This window comes from Tachypleus tridentatus, chromosome 8, assembly GCF_004210375.1.
Source record: "Tachypleus tridentatus isolate NWPU-2018 chromosome 8, ASM421037v1, whole genome shotgun sequence".
NCBI lineage: Eukaryota > Metazoa > Arthropoda > Merostomata > Xiphosura > Limulidae > Tachypleus > Tachypleus tridentatus.
The window spans coordinates 72,433,765-72,452,811 of NC_134832.1; the positions used below are offsets into that span (position 1 = coordinate 72,433,765).

Sequence of the window (19,047 nt, forward strand, 5' to 3'; positions counted from 1 at the left end):
TAAGCCCACCAATCTTGGCTCCTGTATATATATTAATTTATTTTAACTCAAAAACAAGCCAAAACTAAAACAACTTAAAAAATGCTGCATCAACTGAAATAATTCCAGGGTACAAGCTACAATGTGGAATTATAAAATGTACCCTAGCTTTTGGAGGTGACTGCAGAAAAAAGGACCCACATAGCAGTGAGGATACACTGTCTATCTGTCTTAACCTCCATTTGCTAGTCTCACATCAAGAAATGAGGGAACCTCCTAGGGAAGGTTCTATTCTTTCAATTTACCTCCTCTGGGATCTAAACATCCACCCACATGTTTGCCGTGTGTGGCAAGATGTGAAGGGGAGGAGAGGATCCTGATGGTTGAGGGGTCCAACACTAACACACCACTTTAATCTTGAATTCCTGTAGATGGGCAGCCTTAGGGTGGCCCCCCTTGGGTCAGTCAACTGGTCTGCTCGGGCTAGGGTCAACCAAGTGTCAGTGTTGTATGTTCTCAGCAGGTGTTGTAGACATTTCATCTGATGCTGGTGTTTTGGTATAGTACTTACGAACTCCTGGCGTTGCTGAAGTGTCCTTGTTTGACATTGTAGTGCATCCCCTTGTAGGGCTTCATGGTGGGTGGGGTCAGTGAGCACCAAAATCTCCCTTTCTTTATTATGGCTACTCCTATTAAAAATCTTAATAAAATAGTGAAAAGACAGTCTATACTTAAACAACCATGTCTTGAAGATTATAACCAGCAATCCTCAACAATCCTGTTGTACCTCATTTTCTTATATTGCATTCTCTTTCAGACAAACCTTTAGGGCAAATATCTCCCTTTTTCATTCAGAAGAGACTAGAGGAACTTGCTGGCTCTCCGAAGTTGGACCTGATGATATGACATGCTGTGCCATTTATCTCCTGCTTCTCTTGCTATTCTTCTGATTGTTTTTAACCAGATCTGGCAGGAGAATGTTTTTCATGATCCCAGACTATTGTCCGACTTTTCTCTAAACCTGGGAAGGATCCAAAGATTCCTTCAAACTGCTGTCCAATTACTTTGATGAGTAATTTGGAAATACTGTCTGCTCTTTGCTGAACTTCTTTAGAACCATCTTTCATTCCTATTTATACAGTTGGTTTGAAATCAGGTGATTGTGTGGGCTCTGCCATGGTTTGTTGTGGTTTGGTGGTTGCAACCAGAATACCCTCTACACATATTTAAAACTGACTGGCCCATTTCTCTTTAACATCTACTTCTATCCAATTTTTCTTGATACTGGGCAATGTTGGTATTTGAGGGAATGAGCTTGCCAACACCATAGCTAAGTCTATCTTCTCTAGCACTGTCATTGCTGTGTCTATCCCATACATGATCTATGGTCCTGTATTCAAGGGCTAGCTCCGTGTCAGCTGGCAGTCGACTTGGAGTGAGCAACGCGAAAACAAGCTTTTCCAAATAAAACCTTATATTGGACTTTGGCCGTCTTGCTTTCGTAAGGATCGGAAAGAGGAAGTTGTTCTAACTTGACTATGCATTGGTCAGTTTTTTAAGTCATCATGTTCTTTTATCTGGAACTGATACACCAGTGTGTAGTTTGTGTAACACATAGATCACAATAAGCCACATTTTATTTTCTTGTCGTTGCTATGTCTCAATGACAGCACCATTTGAAACACGTTCTGTCCCAAGGTTTGTCCATACTGTTAGATAGTGTTATTGATGATGGTAACACTGTTCACCTTGGTAATGTTTTTAGTTTTCTAAAGGCCATTAATCCTTTTAATGCCATTTAAGTGTTTTTAATTTATACATTACACTTTTGTAATGTGACTCCTTTTAAAAAATCACAGTTCATCTAGTTTGATTTGAAATTAGAAACAGGCCATAACACTAAATAACTCAAAACCAGGACTGGAAAGGCCAACTTCAGGTGACTAACGCTGCTGTTTGAACTACCCGTTAGTCATCCTGGTGAGTTATTATTGTAATTTTGCCACAAGTCTTTTAAAACTTTTATTATAAGCAGATAACCTATCTGCTTTGTGCCATAAAACACTAAATAAACCAACCAACCACATGAAGAATAACAATAGATATAGAATTAGAAATAGAAATTAGGAGAGTGAGATGTGGGTGCTCAATCCCACAACATCCCACATCTGTATTACCCTTCACTGTCTGCAGACAGTTGTATGAGGGTGACTGCTCATCCAAGTTAAGAATTAATTGTAATAAAAAAAAATTGTTAGAGATTCTTCCTGCTCCTGGTTCCTAGCTGCTGGGGTGATTGACTTAGAGTTCCTCACCTGCTGTGCGATAACTCTGGAAAGATTCCAAGTGGGCAGCACAATGTGGTGTAAAGTAGGACAAGGATATCCAAGTCAGTGTAGCACAAATCATCTTCTGTTATACTGTATGTTAATTTTTTAATACTTTTGACAAGCCATATTGGACAAAGTGTTTTTTTTGGAAGGTAGAACGGGAACCATAGTCCCTGTTCCTGTATGCATGAAGAGTAAATAATCCAACAAAACACATACCAAACCATGCATTCTTATTATTACCCTAGTCACACTATATTACTTATCCATCTAACCTGTTGTGTGGAAGTGCTGGTTTGGTTGTGTATTTTTCTGCCAATTCGTGATGATGAGAAAACCTACTTGTAGAGAAAAATATATATGTAAAAACGGCTGGTGTGGGTTAATAAAATTTTTTATGTAGAGGAGTGAACAATGTTTGATCTTCTTTGGTCATCATCAGGTTCACAAAGAAGGAAAGAGGTAACTGATGGATAGCTGAACACTTGTTTGAAGGCGGTTGTGTAAGTGAGTATAGGAATGTAGAGGGCATGCTTAAATGTTTGATTATATTTATTAATATAGGTATAAAGGTGTTCCTTTGTATTGGTTTATTTTGGGCTTGAGTTGTTGCACAAGTAAGGCTTTTTTTAATTTTGCTTTTGTTTATATTTGTTTCTTTATTTAGTATTTAGGTGTTTTTTATGGTTATGTTGTGTTTATTTGATTTGTAGTGTTTGAAAATGTGTGAAGGTAACTTTTTGTGTTCTTAGAATCTGGTTTCCATTTTTCTATTTGTTTTTCCAACTTAGAAGTTGTGGCAGTTATCACATTATGTTTTATAAATAATGTTGGTGTGGTGTTTGTCAGTGTGGTTTTTTACATAGTATAGACCTCAGTTTTGTGCCTGGTTTTTGAATAAATTTGTTATTAACTGGGATGCCATATTTTGCTGCTAGTTTTTGCCAAATGTTGGATATTTATCTGCTGATGTCGGGAATATATGGTATACAGCAGTATATGGTTTCGTGATTTTTTGATTCGTGAGATATATTTACTTTTGGTGGTTGGTTTTGCTTTCTGTCAAGGTGTGTGCGTATAATGTTTTCTACGGTTTGTGGAGGAAACTTATTGATGTTGATGAAGTATTGTTTTATTTTGTCTAAATCATTGTTAATTTTATCTGGTGAGCATAGTTTTATGGCTGTGTTTATTTGGTTTTTTAGTATGTTGAGTTTTTGTTTTGTTTCATGTGCTGAGTCCCAAGGAATGTATAGTCCAGTATGGGTGATTTTTCGGTGGATTTCTGTTTTGAATTGTGTGTCGGTTCTTGTAATTTTGAGGTTAAGAAGTGATATTTGATTACTTTCTTCTGTTCACATGTGAAGTTAATGTTCAGATGTATAGAGTTAATGTGATTGAAAAAATTAAGTGTGTGTTTTGTAGACGTGAATCCTACAATCGTACTGTCTACATATCTGTACCACTGTTGTGGTGGATGTAATGCTGTGTTAATTGCTTGTGTTTTAACTTGTATCATAAAAAATATTGGCTGTAACTGGTGATACTGGGTTGCCCATGCATAGGCCATTTGTTTGTGTATAGTTGTGGTTGTTGAACATAAAGTTTGTCTTCATCGTGGTGAACTCTATGAAGGTTGCTAATTGGTTACTGGGAATGTCTTTTGATGGGTTAGGGTCTCGGATATAGAGTTCTAAGACTATCTTGCAGGCTTCAGCAGTTGGGACTGAAGAAGGTCGAAATGTTGTTCACTCATTTACATAAAAAAATTTCCAAACCAGTACCAACCATTTTTACATGTATATTTTTCTGTCAATTGTTGTGACACATTGGTTCATTTTCACTTTATTTGTTTCATACTTCTATCTAGGTGAAGAGTATATTCTGTTTGAGAAGGATGCAGCCACTCATGATGATTCTCTTTTAGTTACCATTTGCTATTGGGTGTTATATTCCAAGTACTTTCCTTTTGTGATGCTTTCTCTGAAGAGAGCTCATCCAGTTTTTCTCACTTGCATCTGTCCCTTTACCACATCAGTGTTGGATTCCAGCTACTGTATGCAGAGAGAGTTAAGTAGATTGTTTCAGAAGTTAACATTTTTCTTATCTAAAAATGTATTTCTGATTGTTATTTATTTAACTCTCCATAGCTTCTCTCTCCTTGCCACAGCATTATCAGCTCATGTTATTGTCTTTTTTAAGAATGTTGTTAATATCAAGTGCAAGTGCTTATTAGGCACTACTGTGTATGAAGCATGTGTTGCTCTCTATTGGTGGAGGACTATAGCCACTTGGTGACTACATTAATTACTAATGCAGTTCATGTTGAACAAAATTTGGGTGAGAGAGAATTTGAGACTTGTGGTATGTGAGGAATACCTACTATGTGAAGAGAGGTAAATATTTGGTAAAAATACATGTTAACATTTTATTAAGATATAGAAAATGTAAATAACAGTTTTCACTTCTTAATTCTAATGTTTATTGTCATCATTTTCTTTCTTTACACTACTTTTTTAATAACATAGTACATCAGTAATGAAGATAAAGAAAATATACATTTCAGAATAATGTTATTACTCCAGTCCAGCAGCCTTTTTATATTTACCATTTGTAAAGGCAATATAAATATCTTTTTGATAGTTTAAATGAATTATATTTCGTATTATTTTGTATGAAGCTTATATTAATAAAATATATCATTGTTTTCCATCTATTGTATTTGTATTATGATTTTTGTTTTCCCAGGAGTATAGGATCATGTGAATTCTGAATGTTTTTAATGTGTTTCCCCTTGAAAATAGTATATTGCCAACATGGTAATGAACCTGTCAAAAGCAAATATCCATGTGCAGGCTCCTGTTGTGATAAATGAGTCTTTTTGGTACATGTGTTTTAAGTAATAAACATGACTATATTCTTTTCACTTTTTATTGGAGGACAACTAACATGGAATTGTACTAAATTCACAACAAGACAAAACATTGTCTATTCTATTGGCAGGCTTCTTCATATTGTCAACGATGAGCAGTGGAGACATCAGCCATACTTATGATAGCCAGATGCATAACTACTTTTACATTTTTTTTATGTTGTTTATAGCTTATATTTGTAAATCTACACACAGAAGAAAGTAAATAATGGCCAAGAGTTTTTTTAACATGATTTACATTACTGCCATATAAGACATACACACACAATTACATTACTGATATAACCTAAGAGAACCTTCAAACTACTACTTGTGATGTTAATATCATTGTGCTAGATATGTGCCCACCTATGACAGTTCTTGGTTGGCTAAAATCAACTTAAACATGCCTAATGTGTCACATCAATAAAGATTACTTGATATTTCACTTTGGAGTAGTAAAATGTGTTGTATAATTGTAATAATAACTTCTTGTAATAATAAATATTGCTAAGACAATCTTATTTCATCACCTAAGTATAACTGCTCACCTTTGACAATATATTTCAATATGGAAAGCAACACGTCTTGAGGATCTTTCCTCAAACTTTCTACCATATCCATTCATTTTAGATACAAAGGGACACAACCCCCTTAAACTGTAGAACCTAGGAACAACATAGCATTTTCAAATACTCCAAAGAATATATATTTCCACATAGACAAGAAAACAGTCTTATGAAAGTCATGTGTCTCTTGTGGAGGGCAGACAAAGCAATGCTCTGGGGCCTGCTGTGCCTGGGGGCCCGGTTTGATCTTACATTCTAGAAAAGTGGGCCCCAATTCTGTCACTGGCTTAGAGACTTAACTGTAATTAGTTAATTTGAATTTTCTAGGTGTAATTTTCTGCAATCAGTATTATATAACTTATTTTTTTCATCCATGTTAGTATTTACCTCATTTCTTTATTTTTCTCAGGAATTAATATCAGTTTTTAATTTTTTTATGTGTCTTAAAATGCACGTGTATATACACGCACACACGTCACATCCTGACCTTATGTTAGTTTTGTCAACTTAAAAAAAGTTTTTCCCACTTTTTTTGAGTGTAAGCTTCAGTGAAAAATGTTAGACTTTAATTCTGGCCTTATTTTGTCTTTTCCTGTAACTATGTAAAATACATACGAATATTCAGGTTTTTCCATTTCATGTAATAGGTGTGAAAACTAATTTGCTTAGGTTTAGATAGTGGTTTATTGCTAGTGCTAGGTTCAGTTGTGATTGAAGTACATTTATTTAGTGTCTCAGTTACTGATTTATTGTTGTCATAAGTTATTGTAATAATTAATCTACATTTCTTGCTAGTTCACATGTGCCCTTCAGACATTTCTGAAATCCTGTCTTGGAAAATCAACATGATACCGAGTGATGACAACTCTGTAAGTGACAGTGGGAAAGAAGAAGCTGTAGATTTAGGTAAAAAATTACATTTATATATTACCAGTTACCTGTTGGCCAAATGTAATTAGTACATGATCAGATTATAATTTTTTTAATTTGTATTATTCAATGCAGTTACTTTTGTTAAAAAGACTGTATACAAATATATATATAGAAATAAATAGAATGCTATAAAATTTCTGAATCAATAAATATGGTGTGATTAAAACATATCATTTACTCCCTTACAAAAATTCTTAAAAGTTTATCATGTCTACTTCATCAGGAGAGCTCACTTGTGTTTCAGTAAGGGAATAGGTAAAAAACGGAACAGTGTTCTGGTATAGTGTGGTGAACAAATAAAAACAATCTTTCACTAATTTTAAAAGGTATTTGTTAAATAAAGAGGTCAACATTTATTGGCAAATGCAACATGTCTCTGCCATACAATCCAATCATGGCCAGTTTTGACATCATAAAAATTGTGAAGAACACATAAAAATTGTTTTATATCACTCCTTTGCAGTTCATAAAAACCCCAAATTGAGCTTTTCTCATGAAAAATTTAGCAAAAGACAAAAATTCCAAACTTGTTTATTCCTCTGTTTGGTAGCTATATGAAATTATCTTTGCACCAAATACCATTTAAATTGGCCAGAATGTGGTGGAGTAATTGTCAAAAAAAAAAGCATAACATGTTTTTTCTAGCATCGTGACTTCTCCTGTAAAATCAAAAGAATAATATGTTACTAAATTTGTGTGCCAACGTATGTGACCTGTAGAAAAGTTTCTTTATACCAAATACCATGTAAATTGGTCAAAATACACTTGAGTAATTGACAACAAAATTCCAAAATTACTCCCTTTTATGAGCTTTGACTACCTTAGAAAGACTTCAAATGAACAAGTTTGATATTTTTGTATATCACTGTTGTGGACACAAAAATTTGTATTTGTGCCAATTTTTACATGATTGCTGTAAATATAACAACACATGAGTCTATAATGTATATATTTTTGAGTCATTTGGCATTTGACCCCATAAAACTCTTAAAAAGGCCTAAATCAATAAAATTAAAAAGGTGTATTGGGTCAAAATATATTCCTAAGCTTCAAATCAATCTACCAAGAAATGAAGGAATGGTGGTCAATTGAAAAGTGTTTGGAAGAAGAAGAAAGAAAAAAAGATGAAGTGATAGCTAAACAATATATTTCTCTTTGGAGACATTTAAAAGAAAGTGCCTAATGTTATCTGGCTTTGTTCATATAATAATGTTATGATTGCATATTATAATTTGTTGCTTAGAGGTACAAGTTTTAAAATACATGCAAATATGTTATTTCTTGAGCTTTAACATAGATTATGTAAACAACTTGCTAAAATTCCTTTTACTAATTAAAGAAAAAAAAGAAGCAAAAGTATAGAATCCCATCAGTATGTCTGTGAATAGTATGGTGTGTTTTGTATTTGTATTTTGTGAAAGAATTGGTTTGTTGAACTGTATGTTTGACTAAATGCTCTCTCTCGGTGGAACCATACTTTACTGATATCTAGTATGTTCAAACATTGTATGTACTCATGGTTTAGCAGCATTATCATGTTTGCAAAGTTCATCTCGGGACTTTTTCTTATCTCAGGTATTTACCTCTATATATACAAAGTGATGTATCTTCATGAAATATGGTAAAGTTTTATTAAATATTACAAGTATGCTGTACATAAAAAGTCAGAATTTTTAAATATTTTTATCAAATATTTTTATGCAAACTTTCTTAAGTTAGTCTTATTAAGATTCTGACTAATTGTTATACCTATGCTAAGTTATCCTTGGCAGTATTTATCTCATGACACTCTCCATCTACATCAGTGCACCCTCTATTCTGGTAGTGTGCATACGTACCTCATTCAAATAATATTACTTTTTCTTGACAAAGTGTTACTAATGGATTTCCAGTATTGTGATCATTTGGAGATACTTTGAATGATATCTGTGTTTTACAGTTGATTATTGTGATTAAAATAAAATTTATTTAAATTCCATATGACATCCCAATTTATGGAGGTAAATTAGGTCTCATACCCCATCTCTGATCTCTAACATTGCTCAACATTCAGGTGGGGATACCACTCTCAGCTGAGATTGTTAATGATCTTATTTGTAATGAGTTGAAGACATATATTTGGTTCTATGGTGATTCTTCGAGCAGCTCTGAGGTTGCAGTTGAGGGCAATCTTCATCATTCTGAAGATAATTTAGATTCACTGTTTCCTGCAATGTATTTCAGTCTGCGTATGGGACAGTGTTGAGTTTGCAAACTCGCAACATAGGGATCCAGGTTTGATTCCGTATAGTGGATGTGACAAATGGCCCAACATTGCTTTGCTTTAACACGACAAATTTACCTGAATGCTGTTCCAATCAGTGGTAATCAGTATCACCTTTAAATAACTTACTATAAACAAACAGGACACTTTGGTATAAAATGTCTTTTATATGTTTTCTTCTGTTGGTTCGTTGAGAGTGTGATGTTTTGCGTTTTTCCCAGTTGCTTTTGAGCTTGTAACTTATTTGATGGTTGGAAATGTTTGGAAGCAAATTTTTAGTTTCATCTCCATTCATTGTATTCATGCTGGAAGGGTTACGTCTCAGGTACGTGAAGGACATTTATGCCTTACTTGACATGTTGTGGGAACTTTGTGATTTATCTTACCACTGCTAGGTGGAAGCATTTTCCAACTTTAAAATGACACATCTGCTCCTCAAAATTTGGGGTTCTGAGGTGGAGTTTGTGGTTAATATGAATAGATAAACATTGCCTGATCGTACAGAATAAGTCTCTAAATTCCAACATTTTGTTTTCATTTCACGTTAGTTTTTTTGGAAGACTCAGGATCACAAACTTCATTGATGATGAGCTGGATCCATTGTTAGCATGCATTCCTCCCTACTGTTGCTGGAATCCCAGATGTTATCAGTTTCTACAGGGTATCATAGTTTAGATTCTATTTGTGGGTCTCAACAAAAATCAGAATTAGTCATTCCATTCACAATTTCACCACTATTATCCTCTCAACCGAAGGGTTTCTGCTTTTCGTACATTATCATGATTTCAAAGTTAGTTTTAGGACTATCGGAATTTGGTTAGTCTGGAGGTTGTGAGATAGTTGTGCAAGTTTTTCGAAGTTTTTATTCCTATTGGGTGTTGGGCCTGTGCAGACAGAAGATTGGTATTTAGTTATCGGTCTTTCTCATCTACAGCAGTGCCTATATTTTCCAAGGTTCACAAGCTACTCATTCCTCAATCTGAGCTGGCAATTTTCATTGGAATTGTGGATGTCCAAGTTTATTGTAGTTGGTTTTATCTGCACAATATTATAGTGGTAGAGTATCACCATTATTGGCATTTTGTTGTGTACAAGGGTTCTGTATAGGTTTTGTTTTTTTCTCATCACCTCCATTCCATCACACTGTGCACATAGATGACTGGTTACTGCTGGTGTAATTTCATCAGCTGTTAGATAATAATATTCTGATTCTACATTAAGAAACAATTAAGTCTGGTTTTGTTTTCAAAGCTGAGACTTGTTTTCTTACTATGATTCAACATATCATAAGGCTAGGTATTTTTTTATTTTGTCTCCTAGTTGAGCTCAACTGTCTCCCATCTGGCTCAATGGTATAGATCACCCAACTCTTAGTAATCTCTCCTCCTCCCAGTGTATGAATGATTCTTTCTCTCCTGAGAATATGGGCATCACTTGCATCCCTCATGCATTTGGGATAAGAGCACAAGAGATCCTTTTAGTTGTCTTTATGCAACCAAGATATCATAAACATTGTTTCACTAGATTCACTGGTTTCCTTAGCTAGGATGTTAAGTTAGCACACTACTATGATATGAGTTCCTCTACTACTTCCACATCCAGAGTTCTATCTCTTCACAACTGCTTTGCTTCAGGTATAGGGTGCATATATAACCGTCAAGAATTTCAGGATCTGTACACGGATAAACAGGCTTTCCTACACAGTGCTTTAGTCCTCCTTGTTCTTCAATAGGCTATGCCTCATAGTCAGATCTTATTAACTCTTTTACTACGGGCTAGGTATAATATACACAAGTTCATCTACATATTTGCACATGTTAAGTATTTGCACCATAACTTTTGATACAGCATGTGTACCTTCACAAAACTTGGTAGACTTTTAGTAAAGATTACAAGTATTTTGTACACAAAACAGGTTTTTTAATGAAAAATATTTACTAAAAATTTGTTTGTGAAAATACAGTGTTTAATTACTAGTCTGTGTGCAAAGTGATTTCATGTTATGATTAAAAAACTCTTCTTTGTCCCAAAAATCTTAAATATTATTTGCATAATTTTTAAAGCATCCTAAATAAATTTTAAGCATTTGTTTTCAGTAAGACTTTATAATTTGTTATTTTTGTGGTTCTCCATGTTCTTACCATTTTTATATTTAAATTTTTGCTCGTGGCTACATGCTTCTTGTACCACCATTCTGTAAAGACAAATTTTGTACTCCTTTTTTGCATTTTTTGCATGTGGGTATTGTTGGTTTGATGCCTTCATTCTTCACGTCCTTCTGTTTTCTGTACCATCATACCTATGTTGTTCTTTATCTGGCTTGTAATTTATTCCTCAATATGTCTACTGCACATTAAAGGATGTCATCTCCCCCCTTCCCCATTTCCTTTCCCCTTTATATCTCATTTGTGTTCCCATCTCCAAACTGGATTGTCTTTTTTTTTGTGATGTATATATTTTTTATTGCTTTACACTCACATTGCTTCCTCCAGTGGTTCCTGTTCACACATTTTTATTGCCTAGAAATTTTTGTCTACTAATGATCTTTCTTCAATCACCCTTACATGTTGGTCAGACAGACTTATTTGGCTAGATTATGTATATTTGTCTGAAGATTCCTTACATGTTTACATGGTCTCCTCAAACCAAATAATCTTACCTTTTTTGTGGCTGCCCACTTCCATTGTTCTTTGGAGAAGATTGTACAGGCTGGTACTGTATACTTTTATTGCCCATTATTTACATCATTTGACTGTATCCTTCTACTTTGGCTATTGATAATTACCTATTACCATTCTCCACACTTTACCCCATTATCTCAATGGGGAAAGGGTATGTTCTTTCTTTCCTTTTATTTTTTACCATTACAGTGGCCATTTGTCCATGTCTGTATCCTGCTCTGTGGCTCACTGATGAGATGGGATATTCCACAAAACCACTTGAGGTTTCTTTGTGGTGTCTTCTTTAATAAATAAGGCCTATACCAGACTGTATCAACTCATGGACTGCCACAAGTAAAGCATTGCAGGTTATTGCTGCCTGTCTCTCTGATCCTGGTTGAATAAATTGGGACTGACCTACTTTTCAAACTGGTTTTCATGATCACCCACTGCACTATGTTACTGAACTTTTCATCACATTAGTCTTCCCTATTTCAATGGAGTACGGGAGTCTTTGACACATACCAGTTCTAGCTGCTGGGGTGGTAAACCATGGAGACTTCTTCATGTATGTGGTGCTCTATTGGTATGGATGGTGAGTACTCCCCTCTGTCTGTAGATTGGAAAAAAAAAATATCTGATGCCTTCTAGATGTCAGTTCCCAGGTCGGTTGGCATGGAATTAATGCATGGCCATCCAAGATAAGTCCTCACACATATGGTTGGAAAGGACCCTCTTATGATGGACTGGACAATAAATGCCCAATTCTTCCAAGTATTGGGCTAGAGTTAACCCACCACGTTGCAATTTTTCTGCCTGCTGTTGGCTGGATATTTGGTTCCCAAGTAGTCTGATGGTGACTGCGTACTGGGACTGAACACGTGCCTGGCCTGGGTTTTTGGAACAAAAATTGATCTTTCCTTCTGGTTCTTGAGTTTGAGGTGAAAGTGGTAGGGACCCTCTTTAACCATGGACTGGATAACAAATATATGGTACCACTTGGTTTTGACTGGAGCTGACCAACCTGTTACGGTCTGATGAACTGTAACTACTCTACACCATTTGGTGTGATCACTTATTGGAAGAGTGCCTTTTCTGCCCAGTTTAGTAACATATATCTTCACAATGGTTCAAATGTGGTGCAGCCTTCCATGAGAGTTTTCCTCTAACAAGAGAACTCGCATTCCATGGGCATTATTTGGATGCTTTGTGAAAGGTGATCATCAAGGTAACTCTTGCACTCTGGTTATTATGAGAGTAAAGGTAAGGTATTGTATCAGAAGCTAACATTTTTCTACACTGAAATATATTTCTAGCAGATACTTACCTTCCTTACACTTTCCACCCATTCATTCCACTTTCGGTGGTGTTTTTTTTTTTTTTGCTTAACCTCAAAGTGATGATTGCACTCAACAGTATAGAGAGTCTCAGCTATGTGAAGAGGATGTGTTGCATTCCTGTTGGAGCATTAAGTCTAGTCACAAGCAAAAATTGCATAAATAGGAGGAAATTGAGATAAGCTATTATATACGAGCAGGTAAGTTTCTGCTGGAAATACATTTTCAGTGTAAGATAATGTAAACATTAGATCAAACTAAGTAATTGGTTTCAGAGAGTAATTAGCCTACATAAGGTACATTTTCTGTCATTAAATAATTAGGTACTACAACTTGTTCATGTCATAGTACTATAGAGTAAGCAGTGTGAATCTATGTATTGATAGTCATACATTTGAATTTCAGTGTGTTTATGACTACAAACTTTTATGGATTACCAATCATGTGAAGAATTTAGAATGTCAGAAAAATGTGTAGGTTTGTGAAATCTTAACATGAAGTGATAAAAACCTAATCATCCTTGCCATTTTGAAAAGTGGACCTTTCTTCTTTCATTATGTCATGAAAATATTCTATAAGAATTTTGTTATTCTGTATACATTTGCATCACTTTCCTTCGCATTTACACTTAAGCCTATTTTGTTGTTTAACTAGTCTTATTCAGGTTCATGAACTTCAAGAATTCTTCTTTCTATCTTTCCTTTCTTTTCTTTTGCCCATCAGTGTGGATTCCTGTACGTGATGATGGGATCTCCCAGAGAAGGTTCTAAAGTTCTGTTCTTTCAAGTTTACCTCTTCTGATATCTATTCATCCACCCACGTGTTTGCTGTGCATGGTGACCCGTGAAGGGGAGGAGAGGATTCTGGTGGTTAAGGGGTCCAAACCTAACACACCACTTTGGCCTTGAATTCCTGCAGATGGGTGCCTTGGGATTGCCTCCCCAGGGTCAATTGGCTGGTCCACTTGAGCTAGGGTCATCCAAATACCAGTGTTAGATGCTCTCAATGGGTGTTGTAGACATTGTATCTGATGCTGATGTTTGGGTATAGTGCTTACAAAACTCTGGCTTTGCTGCAGTGTCCTTGTTTAGCAATGTAGTGCATCCCCTCTTAGGCATTCATGGTGGCTGGGGTCAGTGGTCACTGAAACATTTTCTCTTTATTATAGATAATCAAATTTAAAAAAAAGTGAAAACAGACCATTGGTAAACAACCATGTCTTAAATTCTGAACAGCAGTCTTCAACTTTTTCAACACTTGTACCTCATTTTTTAATATTACACTGTTTATCAGCAAATATTTTGGGTAAATGTCTCCCTTTTTTATTCAGAAGGGACTAGGGGACTTGCTGGCTCTCCTAGGTTAGTCAAAAAGCTTTGTTCTGGTGACATACTAGTGGAAATATCCACTCCTAAACACAGTAAACTCCTCTTGCATTTGAAAGCTACTCCCCATGCTACTTTGAATTTGTCACAAGGAGTTATTGATGAGAGGGATTTGAAGAACATCCCTGAGTCAGAGATCTTTGCTGGTTTCTTCACCTAAGGAGTTTCTGCAGTGAGGCGTATCTCCACTCCCAAAGGTGAAATTATTATGCCAACCAATGTCCTAAATGGGTCAGCCCATCCACCAGGGATATTACAATCCCCAAATGTAACCTTTCTTTTAGTCATCTGAGAAAAGCAGATACTCCTGTTGGAAATACCATATTTTATTTGTTGAACATCTTTCGAATCATCCTTCCATTCTCATTTATACAGATGGTTTGAAATCAGGCAACTCTGTGGGCTTTGCCTGATTTGTTGTGGTTTGGTAGTTGTGCACAGAATCCCCTCTGCAGTTTTTGTGTTCTCTGCCGAACTATGCGCCATTTCTCTTGACCTGGATTACATAGAAGCTAAACAGTACTTTAATTGTATTATTTTTACTGACTTGCGTAGTTCTTTACTGGCCCTGGAATCACTTCACGTTAGTTCTCATTCTATCCTTGCCAATATTCAAAACCGACTGGCCTATTTATCTTTAAAATTTCTACTTCCATCCAGTTCTTTTGGATACCAGGCCATGTTGGTATTTCAGGGAACAAGCTCTCTGACACCACAGCTAAATTTGTCTGTTCTGGCATTATCGTTGTGGTGCCTGTTCCATACATGGGTTGCATGGTCATTTACCCATTTTTATTAAAAAGTTTTTAATGAGCAGGCAGTCCCAATTTTGTGTGGGTTTGACACTTTTCCATTCTTTTCTACAGGAACTTGGAGTCCCTCAGGGTTGTGTCTTGAGTGTTACACTTTTCAGTATAAAGATTAATGCCATCACTGGACAATGCCCTGTTACTCGAGAAATGGGATTTATGTTGACGACTTCCACATGTCATGTTAGTTATCAAACATGAGGTTTATTGAGCAGCAACTACAAACTGCCCTTAATTGTTAATTGAAGCAGACCACAGAAAACACTCTTAACTTCTCTCATTAATTTTGTAATGAATGGTTTATTTTGGATTCAGCAAGAAGACTAAAAATTCTGATATTGGCAATAGTGATACTGTCCACCTTACAATTTTTTTAAATTTTTTAAGGACCATTGGCCTTTTTAATGCTATTTAAGTTTTTAATTTAAAATTATACTTTGTTTTAATATGATCCCTTTTTATGAATTTTAATAATTTTAATTTACTTTTAATATTTTTTACTGGTTGTTTGGCACAGATAGCCCAGTTGCTTTGTGCCATAAAACATTAAACAACCAACCATTTTTGTTGTGTGTATCATTGACTATGTAATACCATGCATTATTACTTTTCATACTTGAAGTCCCTTTATGAATTGTTAAATACATGTTTTTGTTGTAGAGGTACGATTAAAGTATGAAATTTCTTTACTTCACATTTGCCAGGCTCAGAGTTTAGGGTATCTATGTGAAATTCCTTGTTTCACATAAATGTAGTATTTTAATTTTAAAGCATTTTATTTGTGTAAAATCAGTTTTAATGTCCAGTGAACTCATCTTTGAACTTCAGTATGAAAATGAAAGACATGTTGAAGAACTGTGAAATCAGTCAGTTTTGAAATTGATACATTGTTAATTTTATATCATTACTATACTAGAACATAATAATGAAGATATATAGAAAAGAAGCTTGGTTGTAGCATTAGGTAAAATATAATAACAATTATATTTATGTCATACATGCAATTTCTGCTTGAAACTGGAGTAATTTTGCATCAGGACTTCCGATTTTTGTAGCAAATATAAGTTACGATAATATATATTTATTACATTTGTTATTCCATATAGTAACTTCCCTTCTCATATGACTAATGCCAGTAGCATTCTTGTGATTAATTGTCAAACAAACACAGCAGGTTTTTATTTATAAAAGTGAATAGAAGCTTTATGTTGCTCTTTTTATGTGAAAGAATGAAATTGGCTTATTTTGGTTTCAGCAAGAAGACTAAAAATGGCATTTCCAACTTTGTTATTAAGAAACTACACTTCGTCAGATTTTGAATTTGGTTTTACCAGTAGAGTACGAACAAGAACCACAGCAGAAGCATTTGCTAAAGGATTATTTGGAAAAGGTACAAGTTCATTAAATAACTTTATTAGTATTTATCATTAGTACTTTATTAGTACCTGTTATTATCAGGTAATGTAGCAAATAAGATGTAAGAAAATAAATTTTGTGCATGCTGAATGTAACATTACATATTTTTAAAATGATTATATGTATGTAAATGAACAAAGAACATCATTTTGGAAACTAAAAACTTCTCTCTAGCAAGCTGTTAAATATAAGGTTTCTTCATACTTAAGGCGATTTAGAATGAAAAAATAATCAAATATTTTTGTACGTACATGTATTCTCACTCAGTCAGTTTACAAAAAAACAAATATTTAATCATTGATGGTAAAAATGTATTTTCAAATTGTAAGTTATATTGAAAATTTTAATTTACTGGTTTTGTCATTATTATTTAACTGTAAGAAGCACATGTAAGAGGTCTGAGCAAATAAAAATACTGAACAGATGCATAAATTTTAAGTTTATCTGAAGTCAGTGTACATGTATTTTTAAATTTGGTTTGACATTAATAGGAATTGTCTTACAAAATATGTATGTAGTTTTTAATAGTTTTAATCAAATGTAATTTTCTGGTGGACAAAACACCTTGTTAAAAAATAAAAATTTAAAACTATTTAATACAATTAAAAATTCCTCTATTTCTCCAGCTGCATTAGAGATAGAATATCCAGAACCAAAAGATGATAAACTTCAGTTTCACAAGCTATGCAACAAAATAATCAAAGTGAGTTTTGTAACATTAATTAACATAAATAGTAAGTTACTTTTGTAATGTAGTGCCTCTCAAATTTTTTGTAATATGTTAGATTATGCTTCCTTTCCACTAAGACTGCCAAAGTTTGTTTTTTTTTTCAGGCTGAATGGATATTCTAAGATTATGTATCTAACAATAAACTGCAGTTTGTTTAGTTTAATAGTTTTCAACATGAGCATTTCTTAATGTCAAAGATTAGGGTTGTTGAGATATGGAGTTTTTTTTAACAAGAAGCTTCAATTTCATTTAGTATGTAAGACTAATTTTATAAGAAATGTTTTGTTTTTTGTCATTGGTCTTTAATTGCTGGTATTCAAATTAAATTCAAACCATTTTGAATAATTAATCATGTATTGCAATATTACTTTCTTAATGGTGATATTGTTTCTGAAAATGTTAACTAATTCTTTGCCTATCTTTTCTTGGGTGTAATTTCCAAGGGCAATATGAAACTTCATTACATCCATACACTTAAACACTTACTTGGCATAATAAGATTTTAACAATTACATACCTGGCTAATTGCTGTTTGTGACATTTTTTCATGTTTATTTCTCTATTCACTGAGCAATATGTTGATATTATCATAGGCAAACTCAAAGACTTCTTAAAGTTACTGGATTTTATTATAACATATCACATCAATATGAGATTGTCATTTGCAGGGTGAGGTAGGTTATTAATTTTCTGTTTTTCTTTTATCAGTAATTAAATTATACTTAAATGGAAAATTTATTTGACTTCCCTTTTAATCAAGAGGCTTTCTGTCAAAAGTGTTTATTATTGACAGCAGATAAGAGGTAAATATGGGGTTCTCACTGGTCAAGAAAATCCTGGAAGGCAACAGAATTTTCGAAAGAGATTTTTACATACTGGATGAACTCCTGTGAAATTTCTGGTTTCTATCAAAAGATCTGGGATAGGTCCTTGAAAGAATTCTAAAAAATCATTGCTCCAACATTCCCCATTCTTACTGTCAACAAGCTATGCTATAGTGTTTATGTTAGTTTCATGAAAAGCTGTCTCTGGGAAATGTGACACACAGAATCGAAAATATGCAAGCAAACAGGTGTCTATCCTTGGAATGACATTGTTAGCATAAAATAAATTCAAGACTTATTTTGCAACAAAAATCTGAAGTCATAAAACTGGGGATGGTTAAAAGAAATGGATGCCTCAAAATATTTCTAAATCCAACTTCAGAATAAACATTTTGAAAATGATTAACAACATTTCTAGCCTTATTTTTCTTCAGTTTTACCTAAAATTTGTTTATAGAATGAGAGAAGGAAATGCAGACAGTAACAATCCCTTTCAAACATGTGGTCAGCTTCCAGTCAGTTACTTCTCTCTTTCTTTGTGAACCTGACGATGACCGAAGAAGATCAAAACATTGTTCACTCCTCTATGTAAAAAAATTTCTCAATCCAAACGAGCCGTTTTTACATAAATATTGTGATGTAAGATATTAATGTTTTCTTTGTACTAATATTAGTGAAACATTCAATCATTTCATTAGTAATCATCATACCCTATAATGAACAATGTACATCTCAGCACTTTCAATAACAAATAAAATATTCAGAAGGATCATTGTTTTAAGTGTTGTTTAAATGTGGGTGTGTTGTATTCTGCAAACAAATTTACAGGCAAAATATAAATATTTTATTCACCCACAAAATTCCCAGTTTTTGAAAAGTTCTTTATTTGGTGGAATTGCAA

At 34.1% G+C, this 19,047-nt stretch overlaps 1 protein-coding gene across 4 annotated transcripts in view; it reads left to right on the forward strand.

The window, feature by feature from the left end:
* The window catches only part of LOC143222653 (multiple inositol polyphosphate phosphatase 1-like), a 56,471-nt gene that overhangs the window by 21,114 nt on the left and 16,310 nt on the right, over positions 1 to 19,047 (forward strand). For all 4 annotated transcript variants that reach the window (XM_076449439.1, XM_076449438.1, XM_076449436.1 and 1 more), the window contains exons 4-6: positions 6,585 to 6,695; positions 16,432 to 16,566; positions 17,219 to 17,295. In XM_076449439.1, coding sequence (XP_076305554.1) covers positions 6,585 to 6,695; positions 16,432 to 16,566; positions 17,219 to 17,295 — 323 coding nt within the window. The remainder of the gene's footprint in view (positions 1 to 6,584; positions 6,696 to 16,431; positions 16,567 to 17,218; positions 17,296 to 19,047) is intronic.